At 36.8% G+C, this 24,581-nt stretch overlaps 1 protein-coding gene across 3 annotated transcripts in view; it reads left to right on the top strand.

The window, feature by feature from the left end:
* The first annotated feature begins 3,562 nt into the window (after nucleotides 1-3,562).
* sugct (succinyl-CoA:glutarate-CoA transferase) overlaps nucleotides 3,563-24,581 on the top strand; it is a 106,977-nt gene continuing 85,958 nt past the window's right edge. For all 3 annotated transcript variants that reach the window (XM_053234266.1, XM_026944750.3, XM_026944751.3), the window contains exons 1-6: nucleotides 3,563-3,740; nucleotides 6,237-6,288; nucleotides 6,380-6,453; nucleotides 7,792-7,877; nucleotides 8,470-8,520; nucleotides 8,676-8,796. In XM_053234266.1, coding sequence (XP_053090241.1) covers nucleotides 3,578-3,740; nucleotides 6,237-6,288; nucleotides 6,380-6,453; nucleotides 7,792-7,877; nucleotides 8,470-8,520; nucleotides 8,676-8,796 — 547 coding nt within the window. In that variant the 5' untranslated portion in view covers nucleotides 3,563-3,577. The remainder of the gene's footprint in view (nucleotides 3,741-6,236; nucleotides 6,289-6,379; nucleotides 6,454-7,791; nucleotides 7,878-8,469; nucleotides 8,521-8,675; nucleotides 8,797-24,581) is intronic.

Raw genomic sequence — 24,581 nt, 5'->3', positions numbered from 1 at the left:
GCAAAATGTGTCAATATGCTAGAGTAAGCAAAGAAGTGTATAAAACTTGTCTTCTTCGCCTCCTTACAAGGAATGAGCTCCATCTAAATTGAAATTGCATGCTGAGATAAGTTTTGATACTATGCTAATATTAACTGGCTAAATTTAACTAAGTTGACCTGTTTTTCAAATTCTAGCTAATGGTAAATATTGGTTATTCACCAATAATGATTAGTTTATTCCTTATCACACTACGTAGTAGTCATGTTGTGAGTTAGCCATGAATATGACCAGCAAACCTACAGAGATTGGATTATGTTTTTCATTTTTAGTACTAAGAATGACTGAAAATATGACATTAACGTAATTTGATTAGTTAAAAACATTTACTTTTTGATTTTTAATCCTTGAGTGCATTTCAAAGTAGCAACTTTTTTAACTTTCACCTTTACAAATTACATTTGGTTGGATGCTTCCAGTTTTAATTGGATAAGGTTTTGACACATTGACTATATTTTCACTTAAGTAAAATTTCCTCACTTAAGTACTTTTCCACACCTGCTTAAATTTATAAGCAGTTGTTTGTGGTGTCTATTTATTCTACTTTATTCTAAGTGTCTTCAGAAAAACGTCCTTCTCTGTGTAACACAAATGACCTTGACAGTTAAGTGAATACACAAATTTGTCCATTACTCATCTGGCAACTTCAGAAAAAAATATTCTTCTTTATGCAAAATAAATGATGTTAACAGTTTAGTGAATATGCAAATTAGTCCATGAGTCACCTGGCAACTTCTAGAGAATTTTTGAGTGTGCATTAGTTACTTAATTAGTTACTGCTGAAAAGAGCTGGTAACAACACTGCCTACATGCTGGCGTGGAGAGGGGGTGAGTAAGGAGCACATTTTTTTCCACATATAACCACATGATATCACATTACATCACATAGTCAGGCATGCTGTATGTATACTGTATACTGGAGGTATAGTGGATATCGTCTGGCACGTATACTGTATTTGTTGCTTGAGTCTACTTTGCTCATGATTGTATTGATGTTTTTGCAATAAATTAATTAAAATAGACATCACTATGTGGACTTCAGTTTTTATACGCATGTCACACATGTGCTATTCTCTCTCCCTTAGCCTCTCAGAGACTTTATTTTGCAACTTTCAGTCACTGTGGTGCTGTTCTGTGGTGCTCACGGGGTGACATTTTGGGTAGGGTAAACAATGCTAAGGCTCCTGTTTTAAAAAACATTGCATACTATTGCATAACTTTTCTTCACATACTGAAAATGCCACCCTCTGAGTCATGAAAGCCTAGCACTGAGATCCTTTCATTTTAATCATTTAATTCTCCATCTTAAGCTGTTCTATTAAGTCTGCAGACATGCTGTGCTGTGTTAGTTTTTAGCTTACTGACCCGAATACATTCATTTATTCGCATCAAAGTGTTTGGTGATTTTTTCCAGAAAGTTTTGAGTGACTTGTAACTGCTGAGGAGTTGCATCATACATTGCATCAACTCTCTGTAATGTTCAAACATGTTAAAGACGTAACTAGCTCACCCTGTAGTGAAAATCTAATTTGCATTATCAGTGCAATGAGTATCAGTGCTTTGTGGAAGAGGGGCTTCGTACGTGGGCTTAGGGATGGAGGGATTTTAAGAAGTTGTGGTGAAATTACAGGGTGTCACTCATGTAATATAAACACAACAGACCCACAGCCATTCACTGAGAGGTGTACAGTAGAGAGATATGACTCTTTGTAAATAATTAATGAATGAATTAATAGCAATGTGTCTGTGGTGCACTATCCAGCTACCAGTCTAATGACTTACAATCAGTTACTTACAAAGGGGCTGGATTTCTGTACAATCCCTCTTGAATATTAGTACTTACAACACTGCATTTTTTTTAAAAATATTTATTTATTATAATTTTTCCACAATGCTTTGCTGTCATCATGTGGCCAGCATTAGAACTGCATAAAACAGAATAAAAGCTGAAGAAGGTTTTAAGATGTTTTAAACACACATTTAATTAGGAATCTGCCCTTAAAGTGTTGGCTCTATAGTCATTACTTGGAGAATTTACTAGTAAAGAAGTTGTTCATTTTATCCGGTATCAATGTGATATCATGTCCTCCATGATACAGACGTTGGAGGCTTGGACCTCATATTGAATTGAATATTGTGATTTTGAAATTGCAAAAAAGTCCCATAAAGTTATCAGCATGCCTTTATAAACATGCTTAATTATACCGCAAATTGATTTTCCCCATAACTTTCCTCCCCATATTTCCACTTTATGGAGCTGTTGTGGAATTAAGTGTTATCTCTGCAGTCACTGCTTTTATATGATCATTCCAGCAGTGAGAGCTCCTGTGCATATTAATTGCATGAGGTTATAGGGAACCACCTTCTGAAGCTTTTATTACCTACTAAGAACATGTAGAAGTGTATGTATGTATTTATTTTACATAAATATGAATATTCATTGATTTGTAATCTTCTCTTGTTCTCACCTCACTATAAAAGAAGGAAACCTCCTCTGAGCAGGGACGCACTCCTGCTAATTGGAGGGGAAGAATAAAGTTCTCTCTATCATCTGCTGAATTTTATTTGGGGAGTAGGGAAACTCTCCTACAGGAATAACAGTTTTATTACCTGGGAAAAGAAAAGCTATATATAACACTGAGTTGTACTTGTAAAATGCTATTTTTGTTATAGATATAATGGATTGTAATGGCTTGATTTTACCGTATAACACGTATAACACATTCAAAAATAGATTTGACCCAGAAGTATATAAAAGCATTCGCAATGCTGTAACAGCACATGTTGATCAGCTGAACTGATTTATGATGTTATACATGGTAAGATTTTTGGAGACTAAAGTGCTAAAATAAAGGTAAAAGAATATGATATAAAAGATTAAAAAAAAAAAAAAGACCCCAAGGCCAAAGAAACAACCTATAATATAATAACATTAATAAGATTAATTCAAATATTAATCCAAATTTGACTTGTTTTTTTTTGTTAATATGTTATTAACATTCAAACTGCCAGATGTGGTTATGTCCCAAATATGTGTTGCACATTTTATTGTTTACTGTTATTCAATTATTAAAAACAGAACAAAGCAAAACAACATATACAACATATTATAATTAATATTATGTTATATTAATATTATAGTACTATATTAAAGTTATTAAATCAATATATTAATAATCATTAACTATATTAATGACTATTATAGTACTTTATGTCATAACAGCATAAAAAATCAAAACAAAACAAACAAAAAACAAAAACAACAACAACGTGTGGGAATCTTTCACGTGGGCGGAGCTTCTGTGTCGCTTTATGGGAAATGTAGTCCTTGAGAAAACTTTGAAAGTCGTTTTACTAGTTCGCTTTGATTTCTCAGCTTCTTTGGTTGTGCTATCATGATTATTGACTGAAATTTGTTTCAGTAACAGTGCATTTTCGATAATTGCAAGTTGCAGTCGGTGTTACCGTTCTATAAAGGCAGTGGGAGAGCATCTCTTCCGGGTTGTGCTCAGTGGGCGGGACTAAGACGTAAAGCCTCATGTCCGTCCCCGCCCCTTTCCGAGAGGACCGCTTTGTGGTAAACATGTCGCTGCTGTCTCGCTCTAAATTGCTCTTCAGTATTAAGAGACTAAGACCCTGTCTTCTTGACATGAAGAGCGGCTGTTCGTATGTCTTAAGGCGTTTCACGTCCGAGCTGAAAGGTACCCGACATGACACTCCTGGCATAATGAATAGTGAGCTAATGTTTATTTAAATTATTCAGAGCGTCCTTAGTGACATTTCACAGTCTTCACCCTCACGCGCTTGTCTTGCATTACACTACAGCAGTCATCTGCTTCCTTTTCAAATAGAATATACATAATCATAATCATCATCATTTCAGCATGACGGACTTGTTTTTCCTTTCAGTTTTATCTAAAGCACATTGAGTACAGGACATTTTCAGAATCATAGTTTTCTCAAGTGCAATGTGACTCAGGTCAAAGCTCAGACTTCTTTATTATCTCCTTACTGTGTCTTTATTATAATCCACTTTTAGTATATTATAACACTTTTAGTATGTTATAACATAAACCAGTATTACAGTATTCCTTCATGCTTAATGTAGTGTGTGTACACACACACACACACATATATATATATATATATATATATATATATATATATATATATATATACAGTACTGTGCAAAAGCCTTATTTATTTTATGACTTCTACATTATTGATTCAGTATATATATATATATATATGTGTGTGTGTGTGTGTGTGTGTGTATATATATATATACACACACACACACACATATATATATATATATATATATATACATACATGTATACAGTACTGTGCAAAAGTCTTATTTATTTTCTGACTTCTACATTATTGATTCAGTACAAAACCATTTTAGATTTCCAAACATTAGTTTTCCAGAACAAAATTAAATGTTACAGAAAAATGTTTGTATGTCAGTAAAGAAAGCAGCATATTACATAAGAGACACTTTTCAGACAAAAAGACATAATGAAGGCTGCTGGGTTTCACTGCAGAAATAAGAAGCGAGTCGACAGTCAAAGTCTCCAGTAGAACTGTGGCTGCTTCTGCAAGATGCTCAGTAACACTTACAGCTCATTTCCTTATAAAACTGCACACACTGTATTTGAGACTACATTTTTTTTCTTTAAGCGAAGGATTGTCACACCAAATATTGACTTTGTTTTGTTTATTTTGTTTATTATATATATATATATATATATATATATATATATATATATATATATATATATATATATATATATATATAATGTGGTCTCACATGTTTAGGATCCACATTGACAATCTCTTTTCATTTTTTGTCATTTAAAATTGGAAAGAAACAGAAGGTTTAATATCTAAAATATTTCATATACAAGATTCTGCACTATTTCTAGGTCCCTATTTAAATGTAAGCAAATGTGTGATAGTAACTGCTTTGTACAAAAGCTCAGATTTTGCTCATTTCCTTATGCCTCAATATCTCTTTGATTTGATCTAAAATGGATCATAAGGTTTATACTGTAAAAATATGTACAGTAAAGTACTGTAATTTAAAGTACAGTAAAGTACAGTTGTTTATTGTAAATTACTGTAAAATGTGCTGTACACTGTATACTGTAGTATACAGTGTACACTATATATACACATATATAATAAACATATACGTTTAACGTTAAATGTATTTATACAATAACATATAACATATACAAAAGTACAAATAATTGCAAAAGAATACATTTTTAATAATAATGTTCTGTTTTATATTAAATACACTTATGCTTAAACATCACTGGACTTCACCACTGCACAGATATTATTGTTTTATATTTGTGTTATTATTCTTTTTGCAATCCTATTACAACTAAATGCTTCAATATGCAAGTGAGCGCTGCAACAAACTACACTTTAAAAGAAATGTTTTGTGAGCGTTCAGACACATTTCGGAGGTAACATTTATTCTTTTTCTAGGATTGTATGGATAAATCCTGGAAATCGGCATGATGAGACGAAATATATGACACATAGCACAATCACAGTCTGTTCCATTATATGTTGCAAGTGCAATATTATTGTGCTGGGATATCTGTGTTCATATCACGTAGTCGTAATGGACTCTGGACCTGGATGTTTGCCCACTTGGCAGAGCGATTGACATGTCATAACTGTACTATTATAAAATTCTCTCTCCAATTCATTCATAAACCAGATTGAACCTTACAATATCAGGGTCACTTAATGGCACATGTGCTTCTTGTCATGGATCTAAAAGTGCAGGGTTCAAAATTGGATTATACTAGAAAGTCTTGCACATTTCTGCAATTACGTCCTATAATCCTGACTAGACAGACTAATCTGTGTATATATTTGATTATGTGAACAATCTATTCCTCATACTGTATTACCATTCTTAATATTCCTATTCTATATATATCATCTTGCCCAAAACAAATGCATGGGAGTGTAATTTGCCAATAAAATGGATTCTGATTCAGATTCTGATTCATTTTATGGCATTTTGTGTTTTAATGCTTAATACAGTGGCAAGACACTTTCATATACACAGTCATTACAGGACCAAACAACCAAACTAAATAATAATAAAGAAATGATGTTATTGTAATTATTCATTACCTGGTGTGTTTTTTTTCTCTTTAAATCTTTAGGTATGAAGCAGGTTAAGCCACTAGATGGCATCAGAGTCTTAGACCTCACCAGGTAAGATGGAAACGCAAAGAGCAGCAAGGCATCGTTGGGTGAAATTTAGCTACTGAAAATTAGACCGTAAAGTGTGTTTTGTCCATTGCAGAGTCCTGGCTGGTCCTTTTGCCACAATGATCCTGGGAGATTTGGGGGCAGAGGTCATCAAAGTGGAGCGACCAGGTGAGTTAATAGCTTGTGCTTCCATGTGTAAAGTACCTGAAATAGTACTCCATAAAGTATCTATGAGTTAGAGTTAGATTAAGACGAGTGAAACGAGCATAGTTAACAGGTCCTGTTTAGATTGGTGTGAAGCTTCCCATCCATGTAAATCGTTTTATCTGTCAGTGCATGTTGACAGAGATCCTTCTCTAGATCTCTGCACTTAGCAGCAGCTGTAGAAAACATTCACGTGCATCTGGACATCAGCACCTGACCAGGTATCTGCCATGCAGGGCTGGTGTGAGGGATACAGTACGTGGTGCTCCTCATTAAAACTCTTTAAATATGACAAAAAAGCATCCATCTTGTACAACTGTGATCCCTTTCTTGAAATTCCTTTCAGATTAATGTTTGTGTGTGATATCACTATTATTTCTACTTTTTTATTTCTAATTTAAAAACCGTGGACTTGAGGTTTCTTTATGTAACACTCGGGATAAATCCTGCAGGTACAAAGTAATAAAGTGGATTTGGAGAAATGCATTGTTAGCACACTGAAGAGTTCAACAGTAAAGTCATTTGAACACTACAACAGGACTACAGGACTGTGGAGTACTTTATTTCATTTAAAATAATATTAGATTAAGTTATGTATGTCAGGTTATTTAGGCTACTCAAAAAGATATACAAGAGTACTGTAATAAAATTAATTACTGATAAAAGTAAAAAGTATAATTACTGTATAATTAGTGCTTAGTATAAGGAAATGATCTCACCATCATTTTTCTTTTTTTTTCACTTTATTAATTACAAAAGCTGTATAAAATGTGTGTGTGTGTGTGTGTGTGTGTGTTTATATACTAAATATTCTCACAGTAATATTTTTAACCCTGTGAGGAAGACTTTTTTTTTTTTAACAAAAACCGCAGCTTTAATTACAAACAAATAAAAGAGCCACAAGTTTTTTTTAATAGATAGAGAGATTAAGATTAGGGTTAGATTCAAGTGTAGACATAGCATTAATTAGCTGCATTAATAAATGTATCAGTGGAAGGTCCTGATAAGGATAGTAAGACAAAAGTGTGTCTGTGGGGGAGGTGGGGGTGGGGATTAATTTTTGTTGTTGTTGTTATTCATTATTTTTTTTTTAATTGTTCATTTTTTTAAATAGTGTTATAAGACATAATAGTTTTATAAACTGTTCATTAACATCACACATTCACAGCATGTATAAAAATGTCAGTGATCAAAATATGTCTAATCCAGTCAGAACAGTATTGGTCCCGAAACAATAGTCTGTATCTCATCAGTGCATCTCTAAGTGTGTTTTCTGTGTGTGTGTGTGTGTGTGTGTGTCAGGGACGGGAGATGACACGAGAGCATGGGGACCTCCGTATGTACGTGAAGAGAGCGCTTATTTCCTGAGTGTGAACAGGAATAAAAAGGTAATGTGAATGTGTCAATATTGTGGATGGATATATGGATATGATGCACTATATAGCCAAAAGTATGTGGACACCTGACCATCGCACCCACATGTTTCTCTTCCCCAATCTCAGTTGGAAGATCACAATAGTATAGAATGTCTTTGTATGCTGTAGCATTACTGGAACTAAGAGGCCCAAACTTGTGCCTCTGTGCACAAAGCGAGCTCCATGAAGACATGGTGTGTTAAGGTTAATATAGAAGAACTCGAGTGTCCTGCACAGAGCCCTGACCTCAACCCCACTGAACACCTTTGGGATGAACTGGAACACCGACTGCACCCCAGACCTCCTCACCAACATCAGTGCCTGATCTCACTAATGCTCTTATAGCTGAATGAACACAAACCCCCACAGCCACGCTCCAAAATCTAGTGGAAAGTCTTCCCAGAAGAGTGGAGGTTATTATAACAGCAAAGGGAGGAGGGTTAGATTTGGAATGAGATGATCGATAAGTGCATATTAGTGTTATGGTGAGGTGTCCACTTCACAAATTCACACTATTTAATAAATAGTGATCTTTTACACAACGCTTCTTATATATTTCTTCTAGAGCATTGCTGTGAATCTTAAAGATCCAAAGGGGACTAAACTGATTACAGAGGTAAATGTTTGACACTACTAAAGTTTCACTCTCATATCACATGATTATTTAAGTATTAAATTAATACTATACTATACTATACACAGTGAAGATATTCATGAATGACACATACAGGTTGTCTTATTCTGTTTTTGCTGTTTTGTTGAATGTCCAAGCTCGCCAGAAATTGTGATATACTGCTGGAAAACTATCTTCCCGGTAAACTGGATGAGATGGGACTCGGCTATAAGGATCTGAGTGAAGCAGCTCCGCAAATTATCTACTGTTCCATCACAGGTACCTTTTTGAACAGGAACTAGAGAGTTTCAGTAGGTGATGCTTCAGAATAGAATAATATTAAAACTATAGGTTTTAATTTTGGGTGGAGTGATGTGGCCAGGCGCAAAGTGGCGTTACTTTTACCACCCAGAAATTGCTTAGTTTGCTTTAACAGCACATCCCGAAGTGTTTCAAGCCCTGAAGACTTTCCTGTATTGGGAAATTTACTGACAGTAACAAAGAGCTAACACTGGAGACTCCTTCCATAAATGTTAATAAATGCCTCCTTATAGAAATCTTAACATATCAAGAAGTATTAAATATAACACTTTTCTTCAAGTCTTATTATTTGTTATTGTTTTAGATTATGAGGAGCGTCCATGCAGGTCCCTGTGCTTGAGCTGTTACTGTAGAAATGATAATGTATTAGAAGGAGCACCTTAATATAAACCCGTCAGCTACAGTAACATCAATGTACAGATGTGCAAAATGTTTGCATTCGAGTATTAGATTTGTGTGTGTTGAGAAATATCACTATAGGCTTTAATGTGTCTCTGATTGAGTTCAGAATTTTATAACCCATAAAGTAAGGGAAATAAGTATACAGACACTATTGTTTTTGTTATTTAGTATACGTCTAATGTATATATCCACTTCAAATTTGCATACATAATGTCTCTTGACTTTATACTTATGAATATGAACAAAAATGTAGGTATTCATAAGGATAAATAAAAATATCTTTAAAAAATTAAAAAAATATTCGCCACAAGTTACTGTTGCTGGCAGCTTTGAGACCTTCTACAGTATTTAGCTTTTTGCAGCTTTGTAGTACAATTTTGGTTCATTCCTCTTGTCAAATCATTTTCAGTTCCCCACAGTTACAAGCCTCGCTCTGATGGACTCACAATTTCAAAATCCTCTAAAATTTTTCACTGGGATTCAAGTCAGGAGATTTTGTGGTGCAGTCCATTGAATATCATTCTCTGTGTAACTGTAGTTCCTGCTGCTTTCAGGTCGTCCTGCAACTCCTTTCTAGTGACTGCTGGCTTCCCTCTTACTTTTCTCATCATTAGTCCGAGAGCTCGTTGTGAAATCTTGTGTTGCAAACCTGTCCAGGGATAATTAGTTGTTGTTCCATGAACTTTCCATCTGCATATTATTGAACCAGTTGTACTGACAGGGATGTTTAAGATCTTTTATTTAATTTACTTAATATTAGAGTAAGTTAGGTGTGTCACATTAATTAGGCTACTCAGAAAGGTATACAGGACTACTGTAATAAAATTAATATCTGATAAAGTAAAACTTATAATTACTTTATAATTAGTGCTCAGTATAAGCAAATCAGTCTAAACTACTGTTTAAAAATGTTTAATCAGACAGGCTCTGTCTTATGATCTCACCATCATTTTTCTTTTCATTTTCACTTTGAAAGTGTGTGTGTATTCCCACAGTGGTACTTTTAACCTTGTTAAAACACTTTTATGTGTTCTAAAATCCTAAAATCCTATTTTATGCGACATCTACATGTATTTTAGTATAGCATCAGAATACTTTTTCCCCCATCAAGTTCATTTGTTATGAATGCATGCTCTGTGTTCATATTTATAAGGCATTAAGACATTACACATGTAGACTTGAAGTGAATATATGCACTGGAACAAATATGAACAAATGTTTTTATACTTATTTCCCCTCACTCTATTTACTTAATGTAAAGAACTTTATTTATTTATGTTTTTAATAACAGCCTTGTTAACACTTACTTACACAGAAACAGAAAATCGGACCGGGCGGGAGTTGGCACGCATGCTTGTGAGAAACAGCAGCACATTATTTTGAAAGTAGTGAGAAATTGTTCTCAGAGTTGTAGATAAATTCACAATGTCCTGCTACTGCTCTAATGTTCTCAGTATGTTTGCATTTTGTGACAGGCCTACTTGAATTTACTGTCTTATTTTCAGTCCTTGTAAAATGGGCCAAGCCTTATTTGCAAATAATTCCGTTACCGCACTAATTTGGAGTGGCTTGGCTTTGTCACCATAATGACTGGCAGGAGACTGTTTTCACGTGCCACGCACCAATAAACCCAGGGTCAAGTCAAACCCGATTAGCAAAGACAGATCATGGTTTCAGTTAACTTATGAAATCGCATATTCCTTGAATAGATGCAGAATAAAACACTGGACTCATATCATCACTTTCACAGTCTGTTTTGAAGAGGAAATTCTATATTTCACAGATTTTTTTTCTTTTAGTTAATCGCAGTACTTTAAAATTTAATCTAATTCGAGGTTAAGCCTTAGGCATGTAGTTGTGGTGTGTGGGGGGGTAAAAGTGTAGCAATTTATGGTAAACAGAAAAGGCGCCCCATGGTGAGTTTACCACCACAAAGACCGTATATTACATGCCTGTGGGTACACACTTTTTTCCCCTACACATTTTTAGCCTCTAATGAACAGATTCGGAGAAATCCTCAGATTTTGCTTGCTACCATTTTTTTCACAGTCGCTCTTAACAAGGGATAAGGAAGTGTTGGCAGCCAAGAGATGGGAACCGAATTTACTTTAACTCTTTACAGATTCTTTACAGAATTTGTCTAGTGGTCCAGTCGGCTCAGGAAAAGAGTAAACTGTGTGTAGTGATGGGACTGACACTGCCTGCTGTAAGATGTGTGATGGATTGTGTTCAGTTGCAGCAGACTAACCTGGAATGACTATCAGATTACAGGTCATAGTTTAAAATGGTAGTAAGTTAAAAGACCATTCTTTCAACAACTGTGTCATCATAATGAATAATATCGAATCCGAACAGTCCATTAAAGGTATATTCCGGATTAAGGTAAGCTGTAAATAGCTACTTTACACTCCTGGCTAGCCAGCTAGTTTGTTTAAATTGATCGCCTGATGCAGTTCCTAATGAACACAATACCAATAAGCTAGGAGCATGTTCTGCACACATTACTGGCTTTCCTGGGTTTTCCCACACACACACACACACACACACTGCTGGCTTTTCTGAATTCATACCCACACACACTGATGACTTTTCTGAATTCATAGCCACACACACTTCTGGCCTTTCTGAATTCATACCCACACACACTGATGGCTTTTCTGAATTCATAGCCACACACACTTCTGGCTTTTCTGAATTCATAGCCACACACACTTCTGGCTTTTCTGAATTCATAGCCACACACTGCTGGCTTTTCTAAATTCATAGCCACACACACTGATGGCTTTTCTGAATTCATAGCCACACACACTTCTGGCTTTTCTGAATTCATAGCCACACACACTTCTGGCTTTTCTGAGTTCATACCCACAAACACTGCTGGTTTTTCTGACTTTGTCCCACACACCCACACACACTGTTGGCTTTTCTGAGTTCATACCCGCACACACTGCTGGCTTTTCTGACTTTGTCCCACACACACACACACACACACACACACACACACACACACTGCTTCCTTTTCTGAGTTTGTCCCACACACACACACACACACACACACACACACACACTGCTGCCTTTTCTGTGTTTGTCCCACACACACACACACTGCTGGCTTTTCTGAGTTTGTCCCACACACACACATACACACACACACACACACACTGCTGGCTTTTCTGTTTGTTGAAAACATTACTCTGGATAACAGATGTTTAATCTGTCTATTCAAATCGATAGGATAGCCCCACGGTTTTTGTGTTTAAGGCCAGTAGTTTTTGAGAAGTCAGATTCTTTGAAATGTTGAGCAACAGATGTATGTGCTGCCTCTTAAAATGCTCGCCCTCATCCTGGGAAATAATGCAAAGCTATTTCATTCTCACAAGCATTTACATTTACAGCATTTAGCAGACGCCCTTATCCAGAGCGACTTACAGAAGTGTTTTGAAGTCTCTATCAATAAATACATCCCGATACTGGTTCACTAGGTCCAAGAATAAGAGTACGATCAGTCTATAACCCTGTTAGGGAGAGAGTATAGTATGAAAAACACACAAGACAACACAAGATTTTTTTTTTTTTATAACAAAGTCCTTATTTAAGTGCTCCATGAAGAGATAGGTCTTTAACCAGTGGGAATTGAATGAGCACATCAGTGGGAAATGAATGAAAACTCAAGTACGGATGTTTGCTTGAATTATTTGTGTATTTATGGACACTGCAATGATTGCAAGTTGTAAGTGTTGCAAGTGTTCACTATCACATTGGAGGTTTTGAAATGCTGCTACTTATACTTCCGCATTTATAAAGAAGTGTGAAATAGGTCTACTCCCTGCGAGAGATTTTACAAATACACACTTAAGAAAGGTTGTTCAAGAAAATTGTTTAGAATAGTTAAAGGCTTCTAGCTTTCTAAAATTCGGTTCAGTTCACTTTTATTTGTATAGCAATTTTAACAATGGACACTGTCACAAAGCAGCTTTTACATAAATATTCTGAATATAAATTTTAAATTTATAAATTTATCTCTATTCAATAAGCCGGAGGCAACGGTGGCAAGGAAAAACTTCCTGAGAAGACATGAGGAAGAGACCTTGAGAGGAACCAGCCTCAACAGGGAACCCATCCTCATCTGGGTGACACCCAATAGTGTGATTATAAATCATTTCCTTTCTATAACTGAATAATATTGAGTCAAAAAGTGCAGTTGTGTAAACAGGAAATTATGAGCTTAGGATCATCTTATGAGTTTGAGTCATTTCTGAATTCATTATAGTTTTAGCTTGAAGTCCGTTGTGTTGAAGTTATCAACTGTTCAGTGATGGAGACATCGAGTGCAAAAAAAGAAATTTGACTTCTCAGATAGACGCTCTTTAATATAAGGTTCTGCATTCTCAACTTTTATGGCACTCGCAGAGAGACTAATGTTTTAGAGCAGGGGTCGTCAGCTGGCGCATTGTAGTCCAGATACAGACCCGGCTATGGTATTTCAATGTGTCAAACCAAGGACACAGAATAATGTAGCAGAATTGATTAACATACAAAAAAACCTGTCTGTATTTCAGCGACTCTGTTTGTTTAAACATGAACTAGCTCGCCTTTACAGCAGTTTCTCTGTTGCAGCCAATTGCATGCATTTATGTAAATTATTTAGCTGAAGGCACAGAGAAATTTGACATTTGAAAATTTGACATTTGAAATTTTCAAAACTGATAATCATAGACCTTAAATCGTAGATTAAAAAAATACAATTAAATTAAAAATCTATTCCCTGGTCTGATTAGTGAAGTGACAACCTGGCTTGTTCAAAAAAGTCAGTGATGAAAACAGAATGTTTAAAGATGATTGGACAGAGAAGTATGTGTTTGTTCTCTGGTTTAATTTCGATATGATGTATCTCATCTGTTCAGATACTATGGCACTAGTCAAAAGGTGTAACGTGAAGCTTCACTAAAAAACAAAACGTAGCCACTTCAAACTTATTTCTTATTTATAGTCCTGAATTTATAATTAATGGTTAAACATTAAAAAGTAACTGTTGCCATTGTCATGTTAGCTGCTTGACCTTTTGCAAGCAAGGAATTTTGCATCGACGGACCATCTTTCAAACACTTTTCCAAAACCAGTCTGATTATATTTCTTTTAAAGGGACAATTTGTAATTTTTACAGCTATCTGCTGCCAGCAGGACAACTTGCAGTTGCAGTGAAACATTTTTTCCACTTGTGTCTCCACACTTTCTGCTGGAAGTCCATGAGTTACCTCTTAAGGAAAGCTGTTCATTTCTAAGCAAAAAAAAAGTTTCATTTCTGGGCCAGAAAAATGTACACCAAAGCCTGAAATGAAGAATCGTCCAAAGAAGTCAAGTCCATTGTAGTGCAGTGTTAGTGAATTAGTTTCTTTTACAGGTATTTTTGAAGTGATGTAATTATTATAGACATAGAAACACTTTTAAACATTACAAACAGCACCTTTACGTTTGTTTCAGACCCAGACATCATTGTGGAAACAGGAATGAAGAGTTTGCATCTAAAGCGGTCTAGTGAACCACATAGAAAAACATGCTTAAATAAACGCAGCCGCTTGTTTCCTTTTCATCGTGTCTGTGGTGAGAAGATGTGACACGATTTTGGTTATGTCTTTCTTGGTGAAATGCATGCAAATAGTTGTGTTTTTACGTATTTATTTTTAGCTTTCTTCGCTTCATGTGAAGGTTACAATTGCAGTCAAATTCCCAAATGCCCTCTCATTATAAAATCCTGCAGACGCAGCCCATGAGACCTCATTAAATTGTGGATGGTGGACAGTTAAATTGAAGTGATTTACAGCACTCATTTTATGCAGTTTAATTTTTCTCTTCGGGGTAATTTTTCTCTTTCTGCCTTTGTGTGTGACAGAGACGCATGTAGACTAGCAGAGGTGACGTGTAACCGATGCCTTATCCAGCTATGAACTATGACTCAACCCTCAAAGGCTTGCATTTTGTATTAAAATTTACATGCAAAAAATGATGTAAAAAAAGATGTATGTTCGTAAACTCTGTGCCTGATTTCTAATCTAATCTAAAAGAAAATGCTTTTAAAAAAATTGTGATGTTTATTATAATTGAGACCATTATCATCAGTTGCATCTCATGTTTTTAAATTAATAACATCAAGAACAATTTCTGCGACGAGTTTCCAAAAGCGCATTGGGTTTTGTGTGACATACATGTGCTTCACAGTTTAATTCTCCCTGTTATAATATCAACAGTTGAACACATTTGTTAAAGAGTCCAGTCAGATATCACTTTGAAGCTTTAAAGACCGTTAATTCTTGTAACTGCAACAAACTATAGGGTTCAAAAGCAAAAGTGATTAAAACAGGTGAAATGTAAGCTTACAATAGCTCTGTTTGGAAAAATAACCCAGGGAAAGCCATAGTACCGTTAAAATGAATCACTTATTGGGCTTTAAATTGTAAATCTGACTCGTATAGAGGTTGTTTTCTTGTCTTTAGCACTTATTCTTGTCCTGCACTGTTTGAGTCCTTAATTGACCACCTCGGTTTAGGGCTAAAGGGTACAGAGTGTTCCTAAGTTTAAACATTTTAATCTGAGAAGGATAATTATGACTCCTAAATTAAGTTTGCACACTAACAAGCACTCTACCAATTTTAAAACTGGATTTTGTCCTTTTATTTGGTCAAACCACTTCAGGATTTTGGAGAAGCATTGTATCCACATTTTATACAAGTGTAAATGCCACTCATTTACATTTATGGCATTTGGCAGACGCCCTTATCCAAAGCGACTTACAGAAGTGAAAGGACATTACGTTTTACATTTATCTCTTTTATACAACTGAGCTGTTTAGGGTTAAGGGCCTTGCTCAAGGGCCCAGCATGGGCAGTGTTGGTGGTGTTGGGATTTAAACTCACGGCCTTCCGATCAGTAATCCAATGCCTTAACCACTGAGAGACCACTTGTCTCTCCAAGCCACATTTGGCAAAACAAAACGCTTCCCAAATGGTGATGCACATGCGGAACAAATACCAAAGTTGTTGTAAAATGTTAGATTTAAAAAACAACATGAAAATTTATGTAAAATCATCTATCATCTAAAAGAAGAACCCTGCAAGTTGATGTCCGACGAGTTTCAGTCTAGTTATCCAGAAACGCATTTGACCACAAGATTAAAATCATAAAGCCAATTCACATCACAGTGTGACATCATGCACTGCATCAAGACGTCATTCAATTCCATTATAACAATTGTTTCAAGCCACAGTGGCATCAGGCATTTTATGCTTCCTCTCAATTTTTTTTTCCACTCAAGCTTAAGCCCCATAGCAATCCATTAAACCACATTTTTATATGCTGTGCGTTTTATTTAAAATCACAATCTGCAAAGATATCCTGATTGCACAACTTGTAGTTGCAGAGCAAATTGTTTGTCCCCTATGATACTCGTTTTACCCCAGCTTGAGTAAACAAAAGAAATAAAATACACTGGTTACAGGCTCTTTTGGAGTATGAAGCAGATTCCTAATTTTGGTGTTACATCCTCTTATATAATCCTGTGTAGCTACTGTATGTAAGTTACGAACTGGGGGACATTTGTACAGGAAACTGAGGAGGTAATGAGCAACAGGTGAGTGTAATTAAAGTAAGTAAACAGGAGAGTTCGCTTGGCATGGCTGAGAGCGATGTGGTTGTTACTGTTAATATCAGTGGCAGCTGGTGGTGATATCGGATGAGAGGAATAAAATCTAATATCTATCAATAGCTCAACATTTAAACTATTAGGGTTGACCAATACATGATATCCCCAGGTCTCATTAATAATAATAATAATAATAATAATAATAGCAATTGCTAAGAATTATGTGCTCAATTCTGCAAATGAAAATGACACACACGCACACACTTAAAGGCGATACGGAGCTGCATTAGTGATTTCAATTTTTTTTTTTTTTTTTTTAGGGTTTTAAGCCCATTTTGTTTGACTGCGTTCATGCTGCATTTCCTCTGAATAGTAAACATGGTAAACAGAATAGCTATATAGCTTGAACCCTTTTGTTCAACCAAAAACCACTAAACTTACGGTTCTGTTGGTTATCCTTTTGTGTAACTTTTGTGTACTCTGATTAGACAATGTGTGCTTAGTCTATCGACTTTTCGTTTCTCCTTCAAACACATTTTAGGGTGAAAATGATGATAAAATAAATAATCCACTTAATTCATGCACATTACACCCGCGACTGAGTCTGATACACACCTACTGATGATGTATTACGACGATGTCACTGAAACAGACTGAAAGATTATAGCCCATGGGAGCTCATATCTAGGGGGCGTGTCACTCTGTGTAATCATGTGGCACGCCTGTCACTAATGTGTGAATCTTTAGCGATGGGCTCGTTGCAGTTAGCCCACAACCTTGCTTTATATCAGTCTGTGTGCTTTTCTTACGACCGCTAGTGGTGCTGTTGCACTCGGTTTCAAAAAAATCCAAAATAATTCTCTTTAAAATATTAGTGAAGCGCAAATGAGACATTGAGGTTAATATCTTTCTCAAAACAAATAATTTGCCAGAATTGTAAATCCACCTATTCATAACTGATAATATACTGGCATCAGAGACACATTTCCTAAAGCTGTATGTTCAAAATAAAAGTGAATCTTGTTCGTTCCTCAGGTAGAGGAAGACATGCCTGTTAACCTCACTCTTAAAAAAAAAGTCACACACAATCTCCTGTCTTACTGCTTGAGTTAGTAGCACTTTAATTAGTGTTTAATTAGAGACCACAATCAGGAATGGTGGAAGCCATTCATTCATGTCCAGCTGATGTATAGCCTACGTGACAGCTTTGGCAAGGTTACTAGATTGGTCCCAAGTCTTATGTGATTTGACCCATGAACCACACAGGCCCCACACTGCCATGTCTTTCCATGACTTACTGTCATCACTTGGCCGATTGCTTCAACCCCGAGAGAGCAAGACAGCGATCTGGTGGCAATTTGGAGTGACCCCATTTTATTCAGGTCTAGGTTGTCAGCAAACAGGTACTGAATAACCTGTGCAGTCTGATTGCTTATGTAACCACTTGAGTTCCCTGAGGCGATCTCAATCCCATGTTTTGGCAGACGACATGCAGAACCAGTGCTTGCAGTCAAGACATAATTCGCCTAGTCCTCCAGAGACATGGGTCATGAAAAAGGGAGATTAATCAAATGCTGACCTCACCGTTTTCAGCTCTCTTTCTGCACTCATTGAGGTATATCATGAATGTAGAGAGGGTGGCCAGAGTGTGGCCTCAGGGGTTTGAACCAGAGAGTCTGTTTTCCTTCTGTGAAGGCTTGAAGTCGTATAAATTTCTACTCTGTGGGTCAAAGGATTAAGTGTGCTGGTTATTTGGCCATTGTGTTCTCCATCATAATTTGAGTGCATTTAAAAAATAATTAGTAAGTCTCTAATGACACCACAAACCATGTGGATATGTAATGATCTGAATAATTGGGAAACATATTGTGCATGTTCCTAGCAGACTTCGCTTTACTATATGATCAGTCTTGTTAGTGTGGTTGTCTGTCCACATTTTTAGCATGATAATTACTTACAATCACTAAATATTTTTAAGCATTAGACCAAAACCGGCCAATATAACTTGTCATCTGATAACCTGTGAGATGAAACCTCATTGGCAGCCATGTGCATACAGGATACCTGTAAAATGGAGCCAAGACATGAAGAGGTGAGTGAGGAGAAGCAACCAGCATGCCAAGAGAAGTTGAAATACTGTGACACATCAAATATTCTCGTAGTCCACATATAATTGCTGGACAACATCATCCAATCTGAGGACATACTGTGCTCTCTTTTTCTCAGAAACGTGGCTTAGCCGAACTGCACCTGGCATGGCGATACAGCTGGATGGCTTTTCTTTAATCCATGGGAATCTCACAGAAACCTTGAGCAGAAAAGGAGTGGGAGTTGTGTATTTCCTGATGAACTCTTCCCAAACCACATTAAGACATGAGGGAGTTGCAGATAGACTATATCATCATGGAACAAACAAGAATACGTTACTGACATTTAATCAAAAAACATTTAGATTCCCTGTAATGCAGCTACCAGAGGAACTACCTCTGAGTAAGACACTCAGATTGTGACATAACAGAGCCAAAGGTTTTAAAAAAGTGTCTGACTCATGCTATATATAAACAACAATAATGGTGGATGAAAACTAATCTATTTACAGAATGATAAAGTGGGCATCTCTGCATCCAGTATGAGACACTTTTTTTTTTTCTTTAAATTAACATGGAAGTTTGACTCACTAGTTAGCCCAATATCTCTATTTTCACATGACTCATCTCTCTGTTGCATCAGAGTCCAATGCCTTAACCATTCAGCTACAGTTAGAAAAACATGCAGCATTTATCTTTATGGCATGAAGACTGTGAAAAATCAATTCAATCTGTTTAAAGCCTACATTGTGAAACTACAATCACAATATGCTGGACGTTATGATACAGAACTGATGTGGCATGGAATACAAACTTTCACAGACTATAAATCAACAAATGACTGCCATTTTTGCCAATAGCTGTACCCTCACAGATGATATAACATTATATTTTTTTGTTTTAAGCTTGCCAATGAAGACCCTTTTATACAAATCCAGGAAGCCTCAGATGAATTTGATTTTTATACTCATGATTTGAGAGTAAAGTTTAAACAAGAACACTTTGACAAGCAGCTGGAATCCACATTTTTAGAAGCTTCACTGATCAGCTAGCTTGTAGGTTCGTGAGCATTACTAACATATGGACATTTGATGCATGTATTGTGAAATATTTAAAATGATGCTGCTCTGCATTAATAGATTGATAAATAGATGTAGTTTATTGATCCCCAAGAGAAGATTTAGGTGCTATAGATTCGGTGCTATACATTCAACACATACAATTTTAACAAATAACACACAGTGGAAAAGACGTCAGTGATACAACAACAATCAATTGATTGTATAGATAGATTGTATGTACGAATGAATTCTGTCGCGTTATTCATTCATTCTGGGAGGTTGGGGGTGGGTGCTGTTGGGAAAAGGTGTTGTGGAGTGTGATGGTAGCTGGTAGAAAAGACTCCCAATAGTGCTTCCTAGAGTACCTTGGTGGAGTGAGCCAAGGCCTAAAGCTGCTCTTGGGAAATGTGCCATGGAATGGATGGGCAGAACTATTCGTGATGAAGTCCAGTTTTTCAGCCATCCAATTTTTCCACGTTCTTTGTAATTGTTTCCAATGAGTCGAGAGTTAGTGATGAGATGGACTTGGCTTTCCTCATCAGGTTATTGAGGTGCTTGGCTTCTCCTGAAGTGATGCTGCTCCACTAGCAGCTGGTCACAATTAACTGACCCTAATGGTCTGCTGCACACATTGAAGTACCAGAGCCTTTGTGGGAAGAAGAGTCTGCTCTGGCCTTTCCTGTATAGTGATTTGGTGCTGTCTGTCCGGTTCAATCTGCAATTCAGGTAGATCCCAAAGTACCTGTAGGACTGCAACATCTCCATTTCCTGCCCTTAGATTGTTACCAGTCTTACAGTCTCTTTAACACCACTGTTTCCTTTGTCTTACCAGTGTTAAGCTGCAGGTTGTTTATCCTGCATCAAAAGACACCACCAGTCCTCTGTAATCTGATTCATATCCATTGTGAATGCACCCCATAATGGTGAGGTCATCAGAAAACATCTGAAAGATAAGTTGCTCCAATGTTGGTCTACCATCTCAGACCCACAGTTCTGGACCCTCACAAACTGTGGCCTTTTAGTCAAGTAGTACACGATCCAGCTAACTATAGTGATATCCATGTTCATCACCCTAAGTTTGTTCCCCAATTAGACAGGCAGTATGGTATTAAAGGCAAAATTAAATTGAAGAATATGATCTTCACTGTAGCTTTATGTTTGTCCAGGTGTGTGTGGGATCTGTGTAGCATGTAGATCAGAACATCATCCACGCTTAATTGTGCCTGATAGGCAAACTGTAGTGGGTCCTGATATTCAATGACCAGTGGTCTGTAGTGGTCTGTTTTAGGACTAGCCTCTCTAAGGTCTTTCATGTGAGCATTGAGTGCAAAGGGTCTGTAGTCCTTAAGAGTCCTGGGGCATCCTGTTTCTGGCACAGGAACTATGTAGCACATGTCTTCAGCACCCTGGGGCTGATTCTATCAGGCCCCACAGCCTTGCCTTTGCAGAGTTTTCCCAGTCCTGTCCTCACATTCACATTTTCCGCACAGAAGTTGATGTAGTCTATAATACAGTGGCTAAGTTCTCCATTTTCCTCCTCAGATGCCTTACAAAGCATATCCCAGTCAGTCTCCACAATTCCATCCTGCAGAGCCTCCTCAGCCTTCTTTGTCCATTTCTTCACTGTTCTGATGTTAACAGGGAGCTGTTGAACTACGAGTATGTGAGGGTAAAATGCACTAAATTGGTGGCAGAGCAGCAGTCTTGTATGCCTCCTTGACCTTGGCACATACAAGATGAAGCATCCTATTGTCTCGTGTTACATTCCACATATTGTGAAAAACTTGTGAGTGTGGAGGAGAGGGATACATGATTAAAATTTCCAGAGATTGCTGTGAATGCATTGGGATGATCTGCCATTATTTTACTAACCACAGAATGTATCTGCTCTGTTGTGGTTGCAGCGCTAGCAGAGGGTGGGGCAAACAAAATCAAAACAATAGGATGTGAAAACTTCTGAGGCATGTAATATGGCCACAGTCCAATACCGAGGAGCTCAATATTTCGGTTACAAACTTGTGCTTTGAGAGTAACGTGTCCGAGGTTACACCATTTATCATTCACATGAACAGCAAGTCCACATCTTCAGCTCTTATCACTCCTGTTCTTCATATGCCTGTCTGCACAGCCAGTGTGAAAGCCATTCAGTGAAACTGCAGAGTTGGGAGTCTTGGCTCTGAGCCAAGTTTCAGTGAAACACATGAGGCTACAGAGGTTGTATTCTCCGTGGTTGCTGTTCAGTGCTGAGAGCTCGTCCAAATTATTAGCCAGAGACCTTACATTGTCCATGATAATATCAAGCAGATAAGGTCTTTGCCTCCCTCTTTTATTCCCATGGTCTTCTCTCGACACATCCTCGTAAATTCACACAGCAGTTTGAGCTTAGGCACGGTGATAAACGAAGGATGCAGGGCCTTTATTATTATCCCCTACACGAAAGACAAAAGTAATATTAAAATAGAAAGAGCAAAAAAAAACTTATTTTTGATTTTTGCATTTCCACTCTTAATAAACAATAAACCTAAACCTGTTTCCCTGTGAAAAACGAGCGTTAAATATACAAAAGACAACAAAAACCGAAAAATGCCGTGCCGTTAGCATAGTTTTCATTTTGCGCTACAACTGCCAAAACAGATCATTAGATAAAGGAGGTTGATCCTAACCCTATCTACATGTCAGTGGAAAAGCTGCGGAAAGGATCAGCAGCTTAAAATTCCCAAGAATGATCATGACCCAGGGGCAGATCATATTACTGCTATCACCATGAAAGCATAACAGTGTCTTGACTTTTCTAGACTGCTACAGAAAGCCTGCTGCTGCATATTATACTCATCAACTTCTGTAGCAGCACAGGAGAATCCATTCTCACTGATTGCTTTATGTCTCATAATAGCATCTGAACAGCAAATGACCATGAGGCTCTGAAATGGGTAGCGTTATATAAACAGAATAGAAGTATTGAAATCCTGTTACATTTTATCATGAAATTAGTCACACTTGTAAATTAGCACTTCCTTAGTTTTGGATCTTTCTGCACTGACATATCAAGTACCACCACTTTTTAGCTAAATGCAATCAAAGCAGATGTGCTACTTATCGACGATGTAAATTACACGTCATAGTTCAGCAGAGTTGATCTTAACACAAAGTTTCTCTCTCAGAATTTATCCACATGATATAAAAATTCTGAAGGCAAATTGTTTGATATAAATGTCATTTAGATGGCAATTTTTTTACTTAATGGTCTTCTTGGCAGACACCCACTCACAACTGACCTAGTTTCTTAAAGGTGCTCTTAAGGTTCATATTCAGATAGTACTATAACCGGAACAGATCATCCATTTTTGTTTGTAATGTTATAACGGTATAACTGTCACATACCATGCTGCAGTTTGATTGGCTGACATTCAAAACAGTGTAGTATTCATTAATATGGTGGAATGCATAATTTTCACCCCTTTGAACTTTTCCACAATTTCTGTTGTTACAATATATATTATGTCATGAACCTACACAAAATAACCCACAAAATGGAAAGAATATGGCATAACTGCATCTCTGCCTAGAGGAGGCTGTCCACCAAAAGTTAGTGCCCTGGTAAAGAGGGAATTTTTCAGAGAAGTAGCCAAGAGGCTATAAAACATTTTAAGAGGCATTATCTTTTTTTTGCCAATACCACCAATTTCATAAAATCTGAACAGGAGAAGAAAAGAAGATTTTTTTTTTTTTGTTACAGCCGAGGCTAGGTTAGACTGCAACATACGAAAGGCATAGGAAGGGATGGCAAGACCAGGATTGCATTTCTTTTATTTGTTTTTGGTTTTTTTTCTCCGTTTTTTTTTTTTTTTTTTTTACAAAAGAGTGGATTTAGGCACTTTGGAAGCTGACCAGGCCAAACTAATAAACAAAATCCCTCAAGATATACACAGAATAAACTAACTACCCTAGCCAACAAAAAGACACAAGAATACAATTTCTTTCCTCACTCTAACTAATCCAAAAACCAAGAGAACGTGGAAGAAACATAAATGCTGTCGACTTCTTACTAGCAACTATTTATAATGTACTATTTACAAGAAATGTGTATTTGTGTGTTACAGTACATGCGGGAGCAAGGCGTGTACTAGTTGAGATCCTCCAATCTTCATCCACAAACAGATTCAGGAACAAGACATGTCACAGTAGGCTGGGTCTGAAAGAATAGCAGATAAAAGACACCCAATCCCACCACTGACGTAGACACACAATAGACAAAAGTACAAAATTGGTCACATCTCCAATACAGAACAATATTCTTTTCTTCACATATCCTAGCTTGTTAGGAAGTTGAGTGCAGGGTCAGCCATTATACATCACCCCAGGAGCAGAGAGGGTTAAGGGACTTACTCAAGGGCACCAGTGGCAGCTTGGCAGTACTGAGGCTTGGACTTTTACTGAACGAATTTTCTGATCAGTAACCCAGCACCTTAACCTCTGAGCCACCACTGTCTCATTTTGGCTGATATTAGCCAATTCTGTTGCCCAGTTGATAGTTTGTTTCTTAGTTCGTTATGTGGC

The sequence above is a fragment of the Pangasianodon hypophthalmus genome, chromosome 1, assembly GCF_027358585.1.
Source record: "Pangasianodon hypophthalmus isolate fPanHyp1 chromosome 1, fPanHyp1.pri, whole genome shotgun sequence".
Lineage (NCBI taxonomy): Eukaryota > Metazoa > Chordata > Actinopteri > Siluriformes > Pangasiidae > Pangasianodon > Pangasianodon hypophthalmus.
This window is presented reverse-complemented; position numbering and strand designations above follow the sequence as displayed.